Source organism: Lathyrus oleraceus, chromosome 5 (genome assembly GCF_024323335.1).
Source record: "Lathyrus oleraceus cultivar Zhongwan6 chromosome 5, CAAS_Psat_ZW6_1.0, whole genome shotgun sequence".
Lineage (NCBI taxonomy): Eukaryota > Viridiplantae > Streptophyta > Magnoliopsida > Fabales > Fabaceae > Lathyrus > Lathyrus oleraceus.
In genome coordinates, this window is record NC_066583.1 from 384,527,120 (window position 1) to 384,550,213 (window position 23,094).

The 23,094-nt window shown below is 35.2% G+C and overlaps 1 protein-coding gene across 1 annotated transcript; it reads left to right on the plus strand.

Annotated features, from left to right (window-relative positions):
* The first annotated feature begins 22,053 nt into the window (after window positions 1–22,053).
* Window positions 22,054–22,473, plus strand: LOC127080881 (uncharacterized). The gene has a single exon (XM_051021173.1). The coding sequence runs from the start codon at window positions 22,054–22,056 to the stop codon at window positions 22,471–22,473; it is 420 nt and encodes a 139-aa protein (XP_050877130.1).
* Window positions 22,474–23,094: the final 621 nt, after the last annotated feature.

The window sequence follows — 23,094 nt, forward strand, 5'->3', positions numbered from 1 at the left end:
TTATTATTATTATTATTATTATTATTATTATTATTTTCATCATTTTTTGTGTGGACCATTTTGCCCTTATAGTTAGTCTTGGTTGATGACAATTTTTTGATCATTGATAATTGATCCTAGGGATTATTAAAGCTTCTATACATCAAATATGTTGATGAATGATCAATGGATCATTCTTGAAATTTTGAGGTATTGATAGTTTGCCTTTAGTTGATCATGGTTAAGCCTCTTGATGTTTAGATATGACCTTTGTTTGACTTAAACTTTGCTTTCGGATTTCTTTGTATTACATTGTTTCCATTGTTCATTAACCTCTAACCATTTGGAAATTGATGTCTAACTTGTATCTTTATTTGACTTTTATGTATGGTTACTTGGGTGATAAAAATATTCCATAGTTCAAATCATTGATAGATGGACTTGAGGATGTTACAACCTTCTTTGATCCAAATCTAATGATAGATGATCATAGATCATATTCAATACTTTGCATCTATTATAAGTTATCCCTCAATGCGCTATGTTTTGAGTCCTTTGACTTGTGGATAGATAATCCCTAGGTGGTTACGTTGTGAAATTTGACTTCTAACCACTAAATATTATCACTAGCCATTGACTTGTCGACCTAATCTATTTCTTGTCGTTTACTATCATGTTAATTTACTTTCTTGTTATTTACTTTCAAGTACTTCATCCTCATATTCATCATCATTTTATATATCTCAAGCATCTCTATTTTATTTCCATTTACTTATTGTTATTTCCTAACCAAAAAGAACAAAAACATGATAAAAACAAAAGATAAAAAACTTCATTCATCTGTGACCCACTACGGACTTAGAGGATTCATTAGGACCCTTTTAGTTCGACCTTGTTTTCATCGTTGCCCCATTGCTCTGAGTTGGATTTTCATATGGACTTGCAATCTTTTATTGTACAAATGGCATTCATGGCGCTACCCTAGAGAGACATGCTCTTAAGCCCATTATCCACTTGTTAGAATATGTCACTTTGCACATACAAGGCTTTCTCTTGGGCTACCTTACAACGAGACTCTTTATTTTTCGCATTTAGTTCCCTATAAATATCCATGCATCTCACCATTTCAAAAATCAATAAGAAATAAACCCTTGATCTAACTTGAAGTGGCGTTTTCTTAATCAAATTTAAAAATACAATAAATATTCGAATGAGTGAGAATGGAACTTACCTACCCTTACTTTGAATATTTTGGACATTGTAGCAGTAAGTTGACGACCATCAAGCTATGGATAAGCTTAACATCAATACAATCAGAGTCGCCACGGCGCTTTATTGTTTCCAAAGGAAAAGGGAAAAGTACAAACAAAACACAGAGATAAGAAGTTTTCAAATCAAAACAAATAAAATGCCAGAGATTATAGGTAATGGGGTTGGTTACACAGAGGGAAGGTATTAGCACCCAAAGTGTCCTAGGTACTCCTAGGGAGCTCTTTTTTATGTGTGCATATGTTTTTGGCATAAATGATGTTTGGAAAATTATAGAGTGTGGGGATGAGAAAAGAATTCATTGATTATATTTTTGTATTTGACAAAACCAACGGTCTTATGGCTACGTACCAATATTACAATGAGGGATCAAAACCCCGTAGTTTATGGTCAAAATTTCACAGAAGTTAGTGAATTGATTTTAACAAGAAAAAGGCACAAAAGGCCAAAACTTTGAATGAGGTGGTTAGTTCTTTTTGTCTTTTGAAATTTAAGTCAATATGGTTAAGTTTATTTGATTTAAGAAAAGAAGTTTAAAAAATTCAATGGCATAAGGCCAAAATTTCTAATCATTAAAACATGTCTACCTTTGAAATCACAAGAAAAGAAAAGTTTTTGAAAAGAGGGGGAGATTTGAAATTAAAGAAGTGGGAGGGGATGAAAAGACTATCCTAAGCAAAATTTAAAAGTGTAGTGTTAAAAAGATCTGACCAATGGGATGCAATCCAACAGAGAAGAATGTCATATAGAAACCCATTTTTATTTAGTCTTTAATCAAGCAATAAGCAATAAGCAATAAGAAATATCCAAACATCACGAAGATTAAGGCATCAAATAAAGATAGTCACATCCAAGCAAGCACTCAAATAGCTAGCAGTCTTCAAATGTCTTCCAATGTACCAGATGAAATATTCCTTGATCAACTCAAAACAAAGATCAATCGTAGACCATGATAACAAAATAACAATTAAGCACAAAGACAGTGTAGCAGATGACTCAAGGGCAATCAAAGTCTTGCATCAGATTAAGGTACACTTCAAGATAGCTCAGTCTCAAATGTTGGCATCGGCAAAGTCCTTTAGCATAGGGAATGTTACCTAATCCTAAGTCCAAAAGTTTAGATCAAGTCTCAACAGTCCTCCAAATATTTTTCAGGTTTTTATTGTAATTAAATGTTTAAAGGTCCTAAGATCACAAACAAAATAAAAGCAAACAAACAATATATACAATCACAAGATATGGCTCAAATGAGCAAAGTGAAAATGGCTTGAAATATAAACAAGTTATATGAAATGTAAATGACACTGAATGATAAAGGTACTTGAATTTTAAACTGCATAAACTAAATGACTTGAAAGTAAAGCAATATTAAAAAGAGTTATTCAATGGTTAGTGAAATGTTAGTGTTGAGTTTTAATTGATTAAATCATTATTTGGAGAACACTCAAACATTCATTCGCAAGTATGAATCCTTAAACCAAGACATCTTACATGAGAAGGGCTCCAACTTGGATAATTCAACAAGTATGCCACTAGATCTCATGAAAGGAAAAAAGGTCAAGTTTCCACACAACGACATGAAGAATAGGAGACTTACAATCTCACTTACTAGAATGTTATGCCTTCTTGATCAAATTTTCCGTTTTGTTAAGCAATCGTAATTAGACTTTTGTAGAAGTAAAAACCATCTGAGGTCGAGCAATAAAATATAGGTGTTAACGCATGTTAGAGATTTGGTACAAAGAACCAACCTCTTAAAACATATCACACACTAAAATAAAATGGGAGGGACCTATCTTAGTCCTACTTGTATTGATTCATCTGATACAAGGTCATTGATGAATTAATTAGCGTTTAGACATTAGAGATTTCATTGGTCAAATGAGGAAATGGGGAAGAATATAGATGAATATGAGGAGGGAGGGGAAATAGAAACAAAAATTGATTATGATAGGAATTTCATCTGATCAATACCATTCATTCATTTTGGGAGATGAAACGTACATTTGATTGATCCCCTAAATTCAATGGTTTTGATCCAATAAACTTTGCTTTATTTTTCACTTTCTCCACATTTTCTTTTTTTTCTTCCTTTTTTTAATTTATGTGTTTATTTATTTAATACTTTTCATCACTTAATCAATTGGTTTTCTCTTTTTGTTTCCTATTTATTTTTCTTTTGTCAATGTTTTTTTCCCTCAAATAATTCCATCAATACTTTTATTAATATTATTATTATTATTATTATTTTCATCATTTTTTGTGTGGACCATTTTGCCCTTATAGTTAGTCTTGGTTGATGACAATCTTTTGATCATTGATAATTGATCCTAGGGATTATTAAATCTTCAATACTTCAAATATATTGATGAATGATCAATGGATCATTCTTGAAATTTTGAGGTATTGATAGGTTGCCCTTAGTTGATCATGTTTAAACCTCTTGATGTTTAGATATGACCTTTGTTTGACTTAAACTTTGCTTTCTGATTACTTTGTATTGCATTGTTTCCATTGTTCATTAACCTCTAACCATTTGGAAATTGATGTCTAACTTGTAACTTTATTTGACTTTAATGTATGGTTACTTGGGTGATAAAAATATTCCATAGTTCAAATCATTGATAGATGGACTTGAGGATGTTACAACCTTCTTTGATCCAAATCTATTGATAGATGATCATAGATTATATTCAATACTTTGCATCAATTATAAGTTATCCCTCAATGCGCTATGTTTTGAGTCTTTTGACTTGTGGATAGATAATCCCTAGGTGGTTACGTTGTGAAATTTGACTTCTAACCACTAAATATTATCACTAGCCATTGACTTGTCGACCTAATCTATTTCTTGTCGTTTATTATCATGTTAATTTACATTAAAGTCCAGGGTCCAAAATATTCCTCAAGAAAGGGATAGTAACACAAAGTCCATAAGATCAAATTAAAGCTTTTTAGGGTCTTAGCCATTTTATCATGTTTTTGTTCTTTTTGAAATAAGAAAGAAATAAAATCATAAAGTAAATGGAAATAATATAAATGATATGAATGTAAGTGACATAAATGTAAAGTTAGGTGTTAGTTGTTAGATGTTAGGAGGAAAATTCAAGTCATCACATTGGGATCAATCTGTCAACAAGTCAAAGGACTCAAACATATGCTATACCAAGGGATACATTATTTTTAACTCAAAGTGTCAAAAATATGATCAAATGATCATCTATCAACATATTTAATTAGAGAAGATTGAATCAACCAAGTGTCGCGGTGAGAATCAGAGACCATGCTATTGGATTAACTTGACTCGTAAAACATTGATATCACCACCAAAATTTTATTTTTCCAAAGGAAGGGGAAAAGATTCAAAATAAACCCAAAATAAACATGCATATCAAATAGTAAAACTAGGAGCAAAGCAAGTAGAGATCGAAGGTACGGGGGTTGGTTATGCAACGGGAAGGTATTAGCACCCTAAACATATATAGTATTCTACATGAACCTTTTTATTTTATCTAGGTTTTTAAGAGTTGTTTACATTTTTTGGATGGGAGAATAAAAGGGGTTAAAAATGTTTTGGAAAGTGTTACTTGACTAAAGGTAAGTCAAAGTTTAAGTTGAGATGCTTCATGTGTACTAAAGCATTTGTAATTGAAATATCCATTGACTAAAAGTAAGTCAAGGGTTGTGTTTGAAATGCTTCATGTGTACTAAAGCATTTTCAAGTGTAGTTGAAAGATCCATTGACTAAAAGAAATTCAAGGTTTGTGTTTGAAAAGTTTCATGTGTACTAAAGCATTTTCAAGCATAGTTGAAAGTCCATTGACTAAAGGTAAGTAAGGGTTTGAATAAGTGTTTTAGTTTGAAAAATGGGTAGGGTAATGCATGAATGGACAAATAAATTCAACAAACAAACAGACAATATATGACTAAGAAGTCAATATAAGATCCTTTCCCTTGGATTTAGATACATAAAGATAGATAAATTGGTAAGCCATGAAGAAGCTACTTATATGTTTTTGAAGTATGATGATCATAAACAAGACATGACAAAGGTTTACATAACACCACAAGAGATAGCACATGATTAAGTATGCGATACATATCCAATCATCATGGGAGTTTATAAACGAAATACTTGAATGAAGTGATAAACAATTACAAGATATGGATATAACATCACAAATTGGGATAGAATTACAAGACATGATTTAAATAAGTGTACATTACTCAACACAAGGGTATCAAACCACATAAGATAAGTATCATAATCAAGATATATGGTTGTCAACTCAAGTTATGACAAACGAAGGATATTCAAACATGGATCATATGAACATGGTATGGACAAAGTAAAATCCTAAGTGGATCACTATGCATAGAAGTTAAACAAGAGGCAAGAGCATGTTAGGGACAAGTTTAGACCTAAACCCTAATCATGGCATGAATAAGAAACAATCAAGCGGAAACCCTAATCATCTCCTAACCATTCATTCAAACATGTTTTCAAGGCGAATCAATTTAGACATGATATGAAAATAATCAAGTTTAAACATGTTAAGGGAAACAATCAACACTTGAAAGAGTGTTCTATGATCATATAAACATTCAACAACAAGAACAACCAAGAGATGAACTAAAGGAATTGATTAGGATCCTTAAAAACACTTTAAAAAGCACATGTTTTCCAAAACACTTAATAAACCACATGTTTTCCATCCAATCAAAAGTGGTGAAATAAATAATATTTTTTGGATTTTTTGGTATCATCATAGAATACACATTCTTATGAACACATGGAAAAAATAATGGGTCAAAAAGGTTAAGGGATCATGAAGTTATGGGTTTTTGAAGTTTGTAAAATAAATGGACATTTAAACAAAATGAGAGAAGTAAACATTACATTGGCTAGGTTCGAACCCACGCTCTTGGGGTTACATGTGATGTTTGGAAAAATAAAAACCAAAGGCTGGGGCAAGGGGGATTCAAACCCCAGACCTTTTGATTACAAATGACTTAAGGCATGCGCTTCTACCACTGGGGTGACAATACATCCGTTAATTAAAACACAAACAAATGTATATATTATATTGTAGCGGGGTATTCGTTACCTTTATATTTATTGACTAAATCAAAAGTAAGTATACAATTCGAGTCGCCACCGCACTTCTATTTATCCAAAGGAAAGGTTAGAAAGCGAACAAAAACCAAGTAAGAAGTTTTATCAAATCAAAAACTAATAAAAATGTCATAGATCTGGGTAAGGGGGTTGGTTATGCAATGAGAAGGTTTTAAGCACCCAAAACATCCTTAGTACTTTAAGGGAGCCCTTTTTGCAAAGTTGTATTGTAGGTCAGTATTTGTGAAAAGATTTGTGCAAACATGATTGAAGAGATGAGAAAAGAATATACATATTATTTACAATTTTGTTGTTTGAATGGATAAACCCATTGCCTACGTACCATCACAAAGGTAGGATCAAAACCTCGTAGTTCGGGGTAAAAATCTCAAAAGATTGGTGAATTGATTTGATCAAAAGCCTTAAGGTCTTTTGTTATCAAAGGGAGAAAACTCAACCTAAACCAACAATCCACCATGTGAGAAGAGCTTCAACATACTAGTGAGGGATCCACCCTAAAATAAGTATGGAAGACTTATAGTCCAATCACTAAGGATAAGGTGAGGTTTACATCAACCACTATGATAACTCAAACCTATGGCTAATGTTTTATGAAAAACGTTTTTAACAAAGGTGGTCATTGGAACCACAAAATAACTTGAGGGAGTTGTATTTAAAAGTTAGGAATATTCAAAAAATGAGGTCAAAGTTGACTTAAGATTCATTCATAATGAGTACTAGTGAAAAGAGTTTGAAAAATCAAAGGCATATGGCCTAGGTTTCTAGTTTTGAAAACAATGTCAAAGTTTGCACAAAATGAATTTGGCTTGGGTTAGAGTGGAGAGGAGAAGAGAATGGCTAGTCCTAAACATGCAAAGATAAGAGAGAAGATAAAACCCTTGGAGTTCCTTTCTTGAGATCATAAAGATGATTCAAGATGCTCCTTTCCTTTGGACTTAGCAAATAGCTCAAGCAATCTAGCAAATATTCAATCAAGCTCCTAAGATCTCCATTTTGCTTGTCTCTCATAACATGGCTATTCATGACAATGGTCCTTCTTACTACCTCAAGTTTGGAATTCCTATCACACAAGAACAAACAATCAAAAAGTTCACAATGCAATAATAGGAATGGACAAAGAATGAGTTTAGATTAGAGGTCCTTTCAAGTCAACTTTCAAGATTTAGCATTCTAAAGGCATGAGGCCTAGTTGCTCTTCAACAAGTTTAGCATTCTAAAGGCATGAGGCCTAGTTGCTCTTGAACTCCATTAAGCATAGGTGAGGTCCTAATTCTAAGTCCTTTCTCCTTTTTGCATTGGCTTCACACAAACAATCACAAAACAAACACAAAGCAACAATATATTTATATACAATAATGAGCTCAAGTGAGCAAAAGGAAAATGGCACAAGCATAAAATGAGCTCAAGTGAGCAAAGGGAAAAGGCAATATGAATAAATGAGCAAGAAATTAAATTGCATTAAAGTAAATTGCAAAGAATTAAATGCTTGAATTAAAAGTTAGTAATTAGTAGTTAGGGTTAGTGTGCCATAAGGCAATTTAGCGCTATGTAAGCAATCGTAAGTGGACTAATGTAGTAGTCACACCTATCTGAGGCCGGTCAATAAAACTATAGGCAAATAAACACAAGTTAGAGATCATGACTAGTAAGCCAAGCTCCTACAACTTGCCATGCCAAAAGAAAAGAAGAAAGACCTTGTATGGATTTCAGGTTTTTTGCTTGACCAAGAAGCAACCTATATTGGACACAAATCAACACACTTGATCTTTGATCAAGTTGAGTTTGATTTGGATCAAAGAAGGTTAAGCCTTTCATATGTCTAGACTAACCACAAATCATTAACTCATTGGCCAAAAGAAAAAGAAGAAGAAAAGAGATGAAGATGTAATGAACAAAATGAGAATTCAAATGACATAATCAAAACACAATGACCAAATGTGAAAGAAATCAACATCAACCAATGGTAAACAGAAGAGAAATGAAGATTAGAAGTCAATAAAGGTCAAACATATTTTTGGTATTTTTGGAATTAAAATAAAACATAAAATAAAATGAACAAAATTATGGTCAAACTTCAAATTCAATTCAAATCAACTTGAATAAGTCCAATTGAATTATCATAAGTCTAACATGGTCAAACAAAGTTTGACAAATTTTCTCAACATTTTTTGAAAACAGAAACTATTTTAAAACAATTAAAAATCAAGAAAGATAACACAAATGGATTAAAATCTCAAATAAATCTCAAATCAATTAAGAAATTGATGAGAATATTTTTCATAGACTTATCATCATCCATATGTGTTGAGAAAATATTTTTGGAATTTTTGGATATCAAAAAGTATTTAAAATGAATTAAAAAATACTAAAAACAAAATAATTCACAAAAAATATTAAATGGAATCACAAAAATAATTAAAAACCAGATTATGAAACTAGATTTTTCAAGAAACGTTTTGGTGTTGGTCTCATATTTTTGTGATTCCAAATAAAATAGTTATGATTTTTTTGAAAAGATATGAAATAAAAGAAAAATAAAACATAAATTAGAAAACATGAAAAATTAGGGAGCGCTGGAATGAGAAATCTATGGAATGAGAAATCTGAGCTTGAATTTCCAAGATCTCTATGGAATGAGAAATCTGAGCTTGAATTTCCAAGTATGAAAACTGAAATGCTTCAATTCACAAAATCAAAGCCACCACTGGCTTGCCTCTCACACGAGGACTTCAGAAAACCAATCGAACACAAGCAATTCACATTACATGGTGAGATTCAGATCAAAAAAGTTAGATGATAAACCTTTGAAGTGTAGCTTTAAACAACACGATCCACTCAATCTCTTGCTTCCAAATTGATCTTGAGATGCTGATGATGCAAGGCTTAGGAATTGGAACCTGAAGATCAACCAAGGAAGTTGAAATTCAAGTTTGAATTTGAGAAAATAAAATCAGAATTCCTTTAAGTGAGGTTGGGTATGGATTTCAGCAGAGCTTCAGGTTGAATTCAGGGTGAAATTTGAATGAGGCAAGGCTCTTATTTATAGTTCAAGTGCAAGCAATGAGGTGCCAAACTCGTGTGCATTAAGCTTTGGGTCCTCCATGCATGGGCCTGTACAAGTGCATGTGAAGCCCAAAAGCTGGTGGAAATGAATGCTGACTCACTCTGAAGTGAAATGGACGTGTAGTTGGAATTGTAATTGCTTGTGCATGAAGATTCAATGTGAATTCCATATTTGGTCACAAATGTTCCCCTCTTCGAAAGTCCCATATAGAAAATCCAAACATAGGCATGTGAGTAATGGTTGGAAAGATCTTGACATAAGGAACAAAAGCTATGTTGGAAAAAAATCCATTTGGAGTTTGGAAATTTATGAAAACTGGCCTTGAAGTTTGAGGTACAAAACATGCCTTTGAAAAATTTGCCAAAAATGACCAACTTCAAGCCCTTTTGTTTCAATGATGCAAGCCTCAATTGGAAAACCCTCCAACATCAAAGTTGTATATATTTTCAAGATGATCAATTTGGACTTAAATTTGGAATCATTTGGTTTTTTTATGAGAAAGTTATGGGCACTTGAAGTTGGACTTTTTCAAGATTCAATGGTTTTGGTCCAAAGTGACCTATAATGTTTTGTATTATCACATGTGTTTCTTTTAGGATTATGAAATTTTGTACAACATAAAATTTTAAGTAGACATCTTAAGCTTTCCAATTCAATTGGTCTCACCTCAAAATCATAAAAAAATTAATAAGTTAGGTCCTTGGGAATTTGACCCAAAATTAGGGTTTCAGTCAAAATGACCTATAATGTTTTGAAATCAATGATGACCTTCCAAGTTTCAAATGAATTTTTGATGAACATTAAAGTTGTTCATATGGTTCTTAAGAACATATTTTCTCTTGGGGTCATCTTCATTTGACAAACACGTCAAAAGGTAGGTCTCAGTGGATCTCAGTTTGGTCAGATGACTTGACTGGTCAACTTCTGAAAGCCAAACATCAAATCTTGATGAATGAATGATTGAGGACACTCACATGAGATCATATATGCATATAATAATGAATTAAATAAATTCCCTTGATTTAATTTGATCATAGGTTGAGGTTGCTTCATGTGCAAGGCAAAATCAATGCATAGTTGAATTAGGGTTTCTTTGGGAAACAATCCTCAAGCCCTTTGGTTTATCCTGATCAGATTGGCAAATTGAGAATGGAAATAAAATAGAGATGCTTGAGATATATAAAATGATGATGAATATGAGGATGAAGTACTTGAAAGTAAATAACAAGAAAGTAAATTAACATGATAATAAACGACAAGAAATAGATTAGGTCGACAAGTCAATGGCTAGTGATAATATTTAGTGGTTAGAAGTCAAATTTCACAACGTAACCACCTAGGGATTATCTATCCACAAGTCAATGGACTCAAAACATAGCGCATTGAGGGATAACTTATAATTGATGCAAAGTATTGAATATGATCTATGATCATCTATCAATAGATTTGGATCAAAGAAGGTTGTAACATCCTCAAGTCTATCTATCAATGATTTGAACTATGGAATATTTTTATCACCCAAGTAACCATACATTAAAGTCAAATAAAGTTACAAGTTAGACATCAATTTCCAAATGGTTAGAGGTTAATGAACAATGGAAACAATGCGATACAAAGAAATCAGAAAGCAAAGTTTAAGTCAAACAAAGGTCCTATCTAAACATCAAGAGGTTTAAACATGATCAACTAAGGGCAACCTATCAATACCTCAAAATTTCAAGAATGATCCATTGATCATTCATCAATATATTTGAAGTATTGAAGATTTAATAATCCCTAGGATCAATTATCAATGATCAAAAGATTGTCATCAACCAAGACTAACTATAAGGGCAAAATGGTCCACATAAAAAATGATGAAAATAATAATAATAATAATAATAATAATAATAATAATAATATTAATAAAAGTATTGATGGAATTATTTGAGGAAAAAAAAGATTGACAAAAGAAAAATAAATAGGAAACAAAAAGAGAAAACCAATTGATTAAGTGATGAAAAGTATTAAATAAATAAACACATAAATTAAAAAAAGGAAGAAAAAAAAAAGAAAATGTGGAGAAAGTGAAAAATAAAGCAAAGTTTATTGGATCAAAACCATTGAATTTAGGGGATCGATCAAATGTACGTTTCATCTCCCAAAATGAATGAATGGTATTGATCAGATGAAATTCCTATCATAATCAATTTTTGTTTCTATTTCCCCTCCCTCCTCATCTTCATCTATATTCTTCCCCATTTCCTCATTTGACCAATGAAATCTCTAATGTCTAAAAGCTAATTAATTCACCAATGACCTTGTATCAGATGAATCAATACAAGTAGGACTAAGATAGGTCCCTCTCTAACATGCGTTAACACCTATATTTTATTGCTCGACCTCAGATGGTTTTGACTTCTACAAAAGTCTAATTACGATTGCTTAACATAACGTTAAATTTGATCAAGAAGGCATAACATTCTAGCAAGTGAAATTATAAGTCTCCTATTCTTCATGTCGTTGTGTCGAAACATGACCTTTTTTCCTTTCATGAGAGCTAGTGGCATACTTATTGAATTATCCAAGTTGGAGCCCTTCTCATGGAAGATGTATTGGTTTAAGGATTCATACTTGAGAATGAATGTTTGAGTGTTCTCCAAATAATGATTTAATCAATTAAAACTCAACACTAACATTTGACTAACCATTGAATAACTCTTATTAATATTGCTTTAGTTTCAAGTCATTTACTTTATGCAGTTTAAAATTCAAGTACCTTTATCATTCAGTGTCATTTACATTTCATATAACTTGTTTATGTTTCAAGCCATTTTCACTTTGCTCATTTGAGCCATATCTTGTGATTGTATATTTTGTTTTTTTGCTTTTATTTTGTTTGTGATCTTAGGACCTTAAAACATTTAATTACAATAAAAACCCCGAAAAATATTTGGTGGACTGTTGAGACTTGATCTAAACTTTTGGACTTAGGATTAGGTAACATTCCCTATGCTAAAGGACTTTGCCGATGCCAACATTTGAGACTGAGCTATCTTGAAGTGTGCCTTAATCTGATGCAAGACTTTGATTGCCCTTGAGTCATCTACTACACTGTCTTTGTGCTTAATTGTTATTTTGTTATCATGGTCTATGATTGATATTTTTTCTGAGTTGATCAAGGAATATTTCATCTGGTACATTAGAAGACATTTGAAGACTGCTAGCTATTGGAATGCTTGCTTGGATGTGGCTATCTTTATTTGATGCCTCAAATTTTTTTCCACCGCAACAACATGTATGTCTATATTTTTTGATTTTTTTTAAAATAATCAAGATTTTCAAAAATAATACCAAAATAACAAATTTTTCAATTTTTTTTCCAAAATAACCACATTTAAAAAAAGATGCGTCAGATGAACTGGCGCATCCGTTTGTACCAGAAAGGAGGCGCCTGCATTGGAAGCCTCTTGAGGAGGCGCTAATGCCCTTGGCACCTCCATTGGGCCTCATTACGAGGAACCAATTCCCTTGGCGTCTACTTAATACATGTGGTGTATGCGTCAATTCATCTGGCGCATACACCCTTGTATTATTTATTTATTTATTTTTAATTTTTTTCTTTTAATTTTTTTATTTATGAAATAATAAAAATTAATGTAAAAAAATGTATTCATGATATAATAAATGTTACGAGGGATTAACAAAAATTTAATGATCGGCCCGATCGAAACGTCTCCTTGTTCCACATCTAGGTGCGTAAGTTTATCTCTGAGGTCTCCCACGATTTTATTGAGGTGTTTGGGGTATTTGTGTGCTGACCTAATCGAATGATGGTTGATTTGAAGGTCCGGCGGGAGTTCCAGCGGTATTTGACAAATGTGTCATCATTTGCTCCCAATATCCGGAGGGACTCTGGCCAACGACGCTTCTGTAATGGAGTTCGATGCCCATGTCATCATAGTTAAGTCGATAGGGTTAGGAGGATTATGGACAATATAGTTTCCTGAATTGGGATATTAAATCATTTTGGTAACGAAATAATGGTTCCTGGGGCGTACTATAGTTAAACAATGGTTGTGTGTTTTGGTGATGGGATGTTTGAGTGGTCATTGGTGGGGGGTTACGATGAAGTGACCCATATGAATCATCTGGGCTATAGAAGGTTGTGGTTGAAGCGTATGGTTTTTGGTGGGTAGGGTTTGATTCTGGTTTTTGTGGTTGGGTGTGTGGCATGAAACACATTGGATGTTTGATTGTTGGGTGGATGGCATGAATGGGTTGCGAAGTTCGATATTTGGTTGGTAGGTGTATGTGGTAGGTTGATGTTGTAAGGTTGGTTGTTGGGTTTGGGTGGTTTGACATTGGTGTTGGACGGGGACTTGTTGTTGGGCGTACGATGACGAAGCTAGTTGTTGTGGATCCATCAAATACGACGGCTCAGACACAAACTGTTGAGTTGTTACCGACCTAAACCATGCCATATATTGTTGAGTTAGTCTTGCACCATGGATGACTGGTTCATTTAAGATGTGTCGTCGTCGATTCCTCCATTGACGACACATTTCTTTTGCAAAGTCTCTCCGATTGGAATAATCTCATTGGACATCAACTCTTTTTTTATGCCAATTCCCCAAATACGTGGGAGGTTCTAGAATCAGTTGTTGCATGCCGAACAACAGTTTGACCCGGTCACTCTGGTGCATTTCCATAGTAGTGAATGGATAATTGGTGTCTTTGTTGTCCAAACTGCAACATCGTCATGGTTCACATCATGATCAAGTCCAAGATATGGCCTCCAGATAAACTGTAAAACAATAGGAAATGACTAGATGATAAATAATTTGATAAGTATTTTTAAATTAAAATATAGTTGTGTAGGATTATTACATCATCTGGTCCAATATGGTCAAATAGATTGCGATAGACTACTATAGCGTGTTTCAGACACCTATTGTAGTTCATTCCCCTTACTGACCACCTTAGATAAAAAAATTGAAAGATATTATTTACAGTTAATTGTAATATAAAATATAATTAATTAAATAGTAAAGTGTTACACTTACTTTGTTGCAAACAGGAACATGAATGGGTTCTCGTTTATCGGGGTGAGTGACAGCATTCTTGGCCAACCTCATGCTTGTAGCAAATACGCACATGAAAAAATGTACAAGTATTCTTTTTTTCATTTTTACACATTGCATTATATAGATGGCTCAACACAGCTGAAACCCAACTATATTTGCTTACCTTATTAATGTTGCGTAACAACGATAAATACATAATATTTACCGAATTACCTTTACTTTCTAGAAATAAAAAGTTACCAAATAAAATCATAATATAACACCGAGCTTTAATTATTCTTTTGTACTCAAGTTGGAAACGCTGCCTGCGTATAGACAAGACGGGACGTGTGCTACTGGAAATGGAATATTCCACTGTCTCTTCTAGGCGTATCAACCATGCATCATAGGTTTTTCTTTCTATAAACCTATTATACAAATTGATGGTACATGGTTGTACGGGAAATACAAAGGAATATTACTGATGGAAGTAGAACAAGATGGCAACAACAATATTTTTCTAATCGTCTTTGCCCTTGTTGAAGGGAAGACTGCTGAGGGATGAAGTTTCTTCCTAAGAATTCTCCGATTGCACGTTGCACCGCAACCTAACTTATGTTGGATCTCTGACAGACACCCTTCAATCATCAATGCATATAATAAAGTTAATAATGATTGGCAAGATCCTGCTTCGATGCATGTCTTATGTATTAGACATATTGCTCAAAATTTCATGCGGGAAATCAAAGACAAGACGTTGTGGAAGAAGGTTGTCAACACAGGTTACACATTATTAGAACCTACTTTCAAACACTACCGCGAAGAAATAAGGTTGTCAAATGTAGATGCAGTACGGTGGATCGACATTATTCCATTGGAGAAGTGGACTAGGGCATACGATAATAATCAACGTTGGGGCCACATGACAACAAATCTTGTGGAATCAATGAACTTTGTCTTCAAAGGCATCTGCAACCTACCTATAACCACTTTGGTGCAGGCAACATATTTCAGGCTAGGGGCGCTATTTCAGACTAGACATTCCAAATGGAGTTCAATGTTGCAATCTAAGTAGTTGTTCAGTGATGCTTCAATGAAATTCATTAGACATGAAGCTAGCAGAGCAAACACACATGTGGTCACGATGTTTGACCGCACTAAAGGTTGGTATAGTGTTGCCGAGTCCATGGATCATAATGAGGGCATGCCGATGGGACAATATAGAGTTGAACAAGATAGAGGTCGGTGCGACTATGGAAAGTTCCAAGCCTTTCGTACGCCCTGCTCCCATGTCATTGCGGCATGTTCAAAGGTTCGAATGGATCCATCCTACCTGCTACATGACATTTTCAAAGTCACCAGCCTATCAAATGTTTATAAAATTAGTTTTTCTGTAGTAGAAGAGGATTACTGGCCAAAATATCAAGGGAACATTGTCTGGCACAATGACGTTATGCGAAGGAAGAAAACGGGTCGCCTAAACAGAATCCGCATTCGAACAGAAATGGATACGATGAACAAAATGGTTAGATTATGTAATTCATGCTGTCATCCAGGTCACAATTATAAGAACAAATTTAGTTATATAATGTATCTCTAAGATTTTGATGATAACAAAGGATGAAACAAAAATGGTACCCTAACAAAAAATTTCTAAGTATGCAGGACTCTAATCAAAATAGTCAGATAGACACTCATCAGATACAAAATCAAGTTCTAAGGTACCAACTAGAAGATACGTAAGTAGAAGCTCTGACTCCGATCAACGCAAGCGCAAGCTAAACAAAATACATCAGACACTCTGAAGTGGAAGAATGACTCTAGAATCTGAAGATATACGCTATGATGAAATCAAGTGAAGAGAAACTCTGAAGACAATCAGCAACAAGCATCTTCTGAAGTTGCATGAAGGTTCTGACTTTTGGACCCTCTGATTCAAAAAGCTTAACCTCGAAGAAATTCGCTTATGGAAAGAAGCTAATTTAGGAAGGATTTTATGGCGCCCCAAATATTGCTTTAGAAAGAACACAGAGATTAATGACATTTATCATCCATCATTGCCCAAGATTCTGACTTTAACATCATTCAACGGTCTTCTCATCCTCCTATGTAAAGGTTGGAACACCATTCAAAGAAGACATCTGAAACACACGAGAATACAATACTTCCATTATATTCATTATTCATTCTCTCGCACGAGCTGCTGCTCTAACGTGTGAAATAATTCTTTGCTCTTATCTTGTGTAAATTCTGCTTATTTTAGAAGCACTATTCATTACTGTAATCATATTATATTGCTAAAAAATTTCCTCAAATGACTTGTGAAGTCTGTATACTTGAGAGGGATAAAGGATCTTTATTCTCTTAGACGATTGTTTTTGTAATCTTTCAAGATTAGTGGATTAAGTCCTTTTTGAAGGCGAAATCACCTTGGCCGAGTAGACTGGAGTAGCTTTGAATTTCAAGTAACCAGTATAAAATTCTGCATTGAATTCTATTGAATTTGTGTGTGTGTCTAATTTCTAAAAAAACTTATTCTCTCAAAAATAATTTAACCCCCCCCCCCCCTTTTTGTTTTTCTCTACCTTCAATTGGTATCAGAGCTTCGACTCTGTTATTCTAGTCAAACACTTAACAATATAGAGAGATTCAGCGTGATAAAAACATTATGGCCAACACCAATGAAAGATATAGTTACAATGCTAAACCTCCAATCTTTGATGGAGAAAAAATTGATTACAGGAAAGACAGAATCGGGAGTTTCTTTCTGGGCTATGATGCTGATCTGTGGGTCATAGTTACTATTGGCTACATACCTCCTGTATCCGATGCTGGCGTTGCCATTTCCAAAAAGAAGATGATAGATGATCAGAAGCGCGACTCTAAAAACCATCACAAAGCCAGAAAATACTGCTAAATTCCATTTCCTACAATGAATATGAAAAGATCACCAACAGGAAAACAGCTAAAGAAATACTTGACTCCCTGAGGATGACTCACGAAGGAAATTCACAAGTCAAAGAAATGAAGGCTCTGGCTCTAACTCAGAAGTACGAAGCCTTCAAGATGGAGGACGATGAAGCTATAGAGGTAATGTTTTCTAGATTTCAAACTTTAATTGCAGGACTCAAGGTTCTGGACAAAGGCTACACAACTGCAGATCATGTCAAAAAGATTGTTAGAAGCTTGCCAAAGAAGTGGAGACCCATGGTCACCGCATTAAAATTGTCAAAGGATCTGAACAATATCAGCCTTGAAGAACTCGTTAGTTCCCTTAGAAGTCACAAGATAGAACTTAAGGAAGATGAGCCTCAAAAGAAGATCAAATCTGTAGCACTAAAGTCCAGATCTGAGAGACGCAAACCAGATCTGAAAAAGAAGACTCTAACGATGAAGAAGAGTTATCCCTTTTGACCAGAAGAGTAAAACAACTATGGAGAAAAAGGAATAATAACTTTAGAAAACCAAGACCCAAGGAAGATCGATCAGAATCAACTTCCAGAAGAGAAAGTTTCAAGAAAAGCTCTTTTAAAACCAAGAAGGGACTAATGGCCACCTGAGATGACAGTGGATTTGATTCCTCTGAATCAGACTCTAAAGAACAAGCAAATGTTGCATTCATGGCTACCACCTCTGGAAACACATCAGATAGAGAATCTGATCCTGAAGAGGTATTTTCTGATTTTTCTCGCTCTGACCTTGAATCATGCCTTTCTGAATCTTTGAACTCATATCAGAAAATTAAACAAATATTTAAAGCACTAGAAAAGGTTCTTGAATGAACCATTGAAGAATGTGATAAGCTTGAGATGAAAGTTTCAAAACTAAAAGATGAAAATCTAACTCTGACAAAAGAAAGAGACTCCACAAATAAATAATGTTTAAAACTTGAAGAAGCTTTATCTCAAGCCCCACAAACTTCTAACACAATGATATATAAATATGAAAAATATTTTCAAAAGTTTCTGAAAAATGGGATAGAAAGAAGCAGAATGACATCCATGATTTATGGAGTCATTCAGAGTAATAAAAGAGGAATAGGGTATGATCCTAGTGAAGATAAATCTTCTACAAATGACAAACTCAAATCTCTTTTTTCTTATCACTACACACATGCACAAGCACAACATTTTAATAATGCTAGAAATACCAAAGTTCTAAGAAACTCTAGGAAAACTAATCACAAAGGACCCAAAAGATTCTAGGTACCAAAGGATAAGATTGTTTATGTTGCAGATATCTTATGCAGCAGAGTTAAGACACCAATCATGGTACCTGGACCCTGGATGCTCGCGACACATGATGGGAAGAAAGAATATGTTCCAAAGCCTGGAACTTAAAGATGCTGGCTTCGTAGGTTTCGGAGGAAATCAGAAAGGAAGAATCAGAGGCTTCGGAACTATTGCACAAAAAGGTATTATGTTAGAATACTCAGAAGCTCTAAAGGCTACAGAGTATACAACACAGAAACCAAAATTGTGGAAGAATCAATACATGTTAGATTTGATGGTAAGCTTGACTCTGAAGAGTCAAAGCTAGTTGAGAAACTTGCAGATTTGGAGATAACTCTTGCAGGCTCTGACGAAAAGACTAAAGCATCAGAAGAAACTGAGAAACAGTCTAGATGCAACTGAAATCTCAACTATCCAGAAAAGATCAAGAAATCACCCTAACATCTCTGAAGATTTGATTCTGGGAAACAAGGATGAACCAGTCAGAACCAGGTCAACATTCAAAGTATCTGAAGAAACTCCTCTGGGATTAGTATCTCTGATCGAGCCTACTTTCTGTGATGATGCACTTCATGACAATGAATGGGTTCTGGCAATGAAAGAAGAACTGGATCAATTCTCAAAGAACGACGTCTAGGATGTTGTCCCAAAGCCTAAAGGAACTCATATTATTTGAATAGGATGGGTTTTCAGAAACAAACTAAACGAAAAAGGAGAAGTAGACAGAAACAAAGCACGACTGGTGGCACAAGGTTACAGTCAACAAGAAGGCATTGACTACAATGAAACCTTTGCTCCAGTCGCCAGAATTCTCTAAGCTAATGCAGACAGAATTTGAAATGAGCTTAATGCAAGAACTAAAGTTATTTCTGGGAATTCAAATCAATCAAGCTTCAGAAGCTACTTATGTATATCAAAGTAAATACATAAAAGACATTCTGAAGAAATTTGAAATGGCAGAATGCAAACTTGCCAAGACACCCATGCATCCAACCTGCATTCTAGAGAAAGAAGAATTTATCCAGAAGGTGTGTCAGAAGCCCTATCGTGGTATGATAGGCTCTCTTCTCTATTTGATAGATACACGCCCTGACATTATTTTTAGTGTATGTCTTTGTGCCAGATTCCAATCAGATCCTAGGGAATCTCATTTAACAGCTGTTAAAAGAATCCTAAGGTATCTGAAAGGAACCCGTAACCTTGGTCTGTTGTATGAGAAAACATCGGAGTATAGGCTCTCTGGTTATTGCGATGCAGATTATGTAGGGGACATAATGGAACGTAAAAGTACATCTGGGAACTGTCAGTTCTTGGGAAACAATCTCATATTATGGGCCAACAAAAGACAGTCGAGCATCGCTCTGTCTACTGCAGAAGCAGAATATATATCAGCTTCACTTTTCACTACCCAGATGCTCTGGATAAAAAATCAACTAGAAGACCTTGAGATCTTTGAGAGTAACGTTCCTATCTTCTGTGATAATATTGCTGCCATATGTTTAAGTAAGAACCCTATCTTGCATTCCAGAGCTAAGCACATAGAAACAAAATATCATTTTATCAGAGACTATGTTCAAAAATGGGTAATATCCTTAAAATTTGTTGATACAGACCATCAATGGGCTGATATTTTCACTAAACCCCTCGCTGAAGATAGATTCACATTTATTCTGAAACATTTAAAAATTGAAATTTGCCCAGAATAAACCAAATGTTCTTCTCTGAAATAGAAAAATAAGGCTCTGAAATAAACATCTGGTATCTGGATCTGAATCTGATACTTCTACCAATTAGGAGTTATCTGAATCAGAAATCCTCAGGATCCAATCTTTTGGTATTTCTGAAGATCAGATAGATCAACATGTGGGGCATCATGCGTCTGACTTTGGGTCTTCTAAACAACTGTCTAGCAGAAATCAAGAGACAAACCCTTGAGATCTCCTCGAGCAGTATGATGATTTGGGGATTAGACTTCCATCATGGGTTGTAATCATGTCTCCTCTAAGCGTATCAACTTGGTTAATGTGGATAATTAATTTCATAACTTCTCAACTTCCTCTAACACTGTCGTTTTGCATGCATCTCTTTGTGTATTTATATTTTTCACTTATCACAATCTCACACTTTTACACTCACGCCCTACACAAACCCCCTTATCTCTCTCAAGTTCATCATCTTCATCAAAGTTCTTCATCATTCAAACAAGTTCATCAAAGTTCTTCATGGATGATCAACAATAATCCGTCTACAACTATTCTCAGCAAATGGAATCAACTGATCAAACGCCCATTTCATCTCAACAAACAACTGCAACTACTGGTGTCGTTTCTACCCCCAATCTACAAAGAACCTCACATTCTAGGCCGTGAACCTCACATTCAGCTTGCCACGCCCTTTGACAAGCTTGAGGTATTGTGTGAATCACTGATAGATTTTGACAACATGAAGCGCAATGGCATAGACCTCACTGAAGAACTAAGAATGCAAGGGTGGGAAACCTACTTCCAAAGACTTTACGGTCATGTGTACACCTATCTGGTAAAGGAGTTCTGGCGCTTCGCAAACTCAGATGATCACTACATCATCTCTCACGTTCTGGGGGTCAAAATAGTCATCACTGAGAAGTCAATAGCCTCCCTTATGAACATGGAGAAGACAGGGGGAAGAAGAATCTACAACACCAACCCTAGAGCAAAGTACTTATCCTAGGAAATCTCCCCTACCATCTTTCAATAGAACACTGAAGGAAAACACTCCAAGAACAAAGAACTTCATCAGAATCTCCGTGTCTGGCTAAAGATCATTTTGGGCACCATCCATCACCGCCCTGCATCAAACTCTTTTGACTATATCAACACGGATCAGAAATTCATCCTCTACTGCATTCACAAAGGGCTGAAATTGAACCTGTCAGCGTTGCTCTTCAAGTATCTCAGAGATTCTATCAAGGATACCAGAAACAGTATGAATCCCAGAACCTACATTCCTCTAGGAAGACTTATCTTTGATGTTCTGATCAAGAGTGGGTTGGTGGATCACCTGATCCATCATAATCTGATGGAGGATATCACTGTTAAGATTGGAAGACCTCTGAATGCTCGCAATCTGAAGAGTATGGTGGTGATTGAGCAAGTCAGAGCTAAACCCACTCTAGACACATCCTGGGAAGCACTCAAGGATTAGAGGAAGATTCCCAACGATCTCTACCTTTTCTCCAAGATTGACCCTCCAGAAGTGGTGGCTCACTATCTGCAAGACCTTTCAAGCCAATGGGTTGATATTTCGGAGTTCTCTGTGGACTGACTACCTGAGCGTCCACCTAATATCATGAAGAGACAACGGGAGCCATCTGAGAAGTCCAAGAAGGCAAAGAAAGAAAAATTGGGAGAAACTTCTGGGTCAAGACCTCCAGTCCCTCTGGCTGATTCTCCAAGTAAGTCTTTGCCTCCTTCTTGCTCTATTAAATTAAAGCCACTTGCTTCTTCCCTTCCCCAAACCACTCCCATCTACACCCAATCAGAAATACCACCCTTCACCACTAGACCCTCTAACCCACCATCTCTAAAATTCAATCTCGCAACCACTACCTTACCCGTTTCTGAAGCAGAAATGCTGAACGAAACCACCTCACCATCATCTTCTACACCTTTATCCCCACCATACTACATTCTCTCATCAGACACCGAACTCTCTAACCCTCAATCCCCCACACTAGCCCAACTTCAGGAACATGCTCTTGCCTCTTAGCAACCACCACAACTTGAACCAGAAGCAATCACTCCACCCCATGAACAAAAAAATCTACCTCCATCTGAACAACCTCAAACACCACCCCCTAAACAACAAAACAAATCTACCATCTGAACAACCACAAACACCACCTCCTGATCAAACAACAACTTCACCCACTGAATAACAACCTAGTCCACCACCTGAACAAACAACACCACCCCCCTCTGACATTCCCACTATACCAACCTCTGAGGACATCATCATCCCTACTCCTCAAACTCCCGCTGACACCAACCAAACACCACCATCATCCGCATCCCCCAACCCTGAACCACAACCTGCCTTCCCCACCTTAGAAGAAGCAATAACTTTATTTACAGAGTCTTCAATGGAGAAGATCAAGTCTTTGTCTGTCAACTCTTGCATCAGTGATGATCCCTCTGTAGTGAGGATCCACTGGAACAGAGTGATCAGATGGATGACCTCTGAAGCCTTCAAACTGAAAGGCCTCTCTGAACAAGTCCGCAACGACTTTGTAAGAGATGCTGGAGTAAGGCTACAAGCTCGCTTGGTCAGAGAGGCTAAGGAAAATGCCAGAAAGGAAGCAGGAGAGAAAGCTCACCTGGAAGAAGAGAA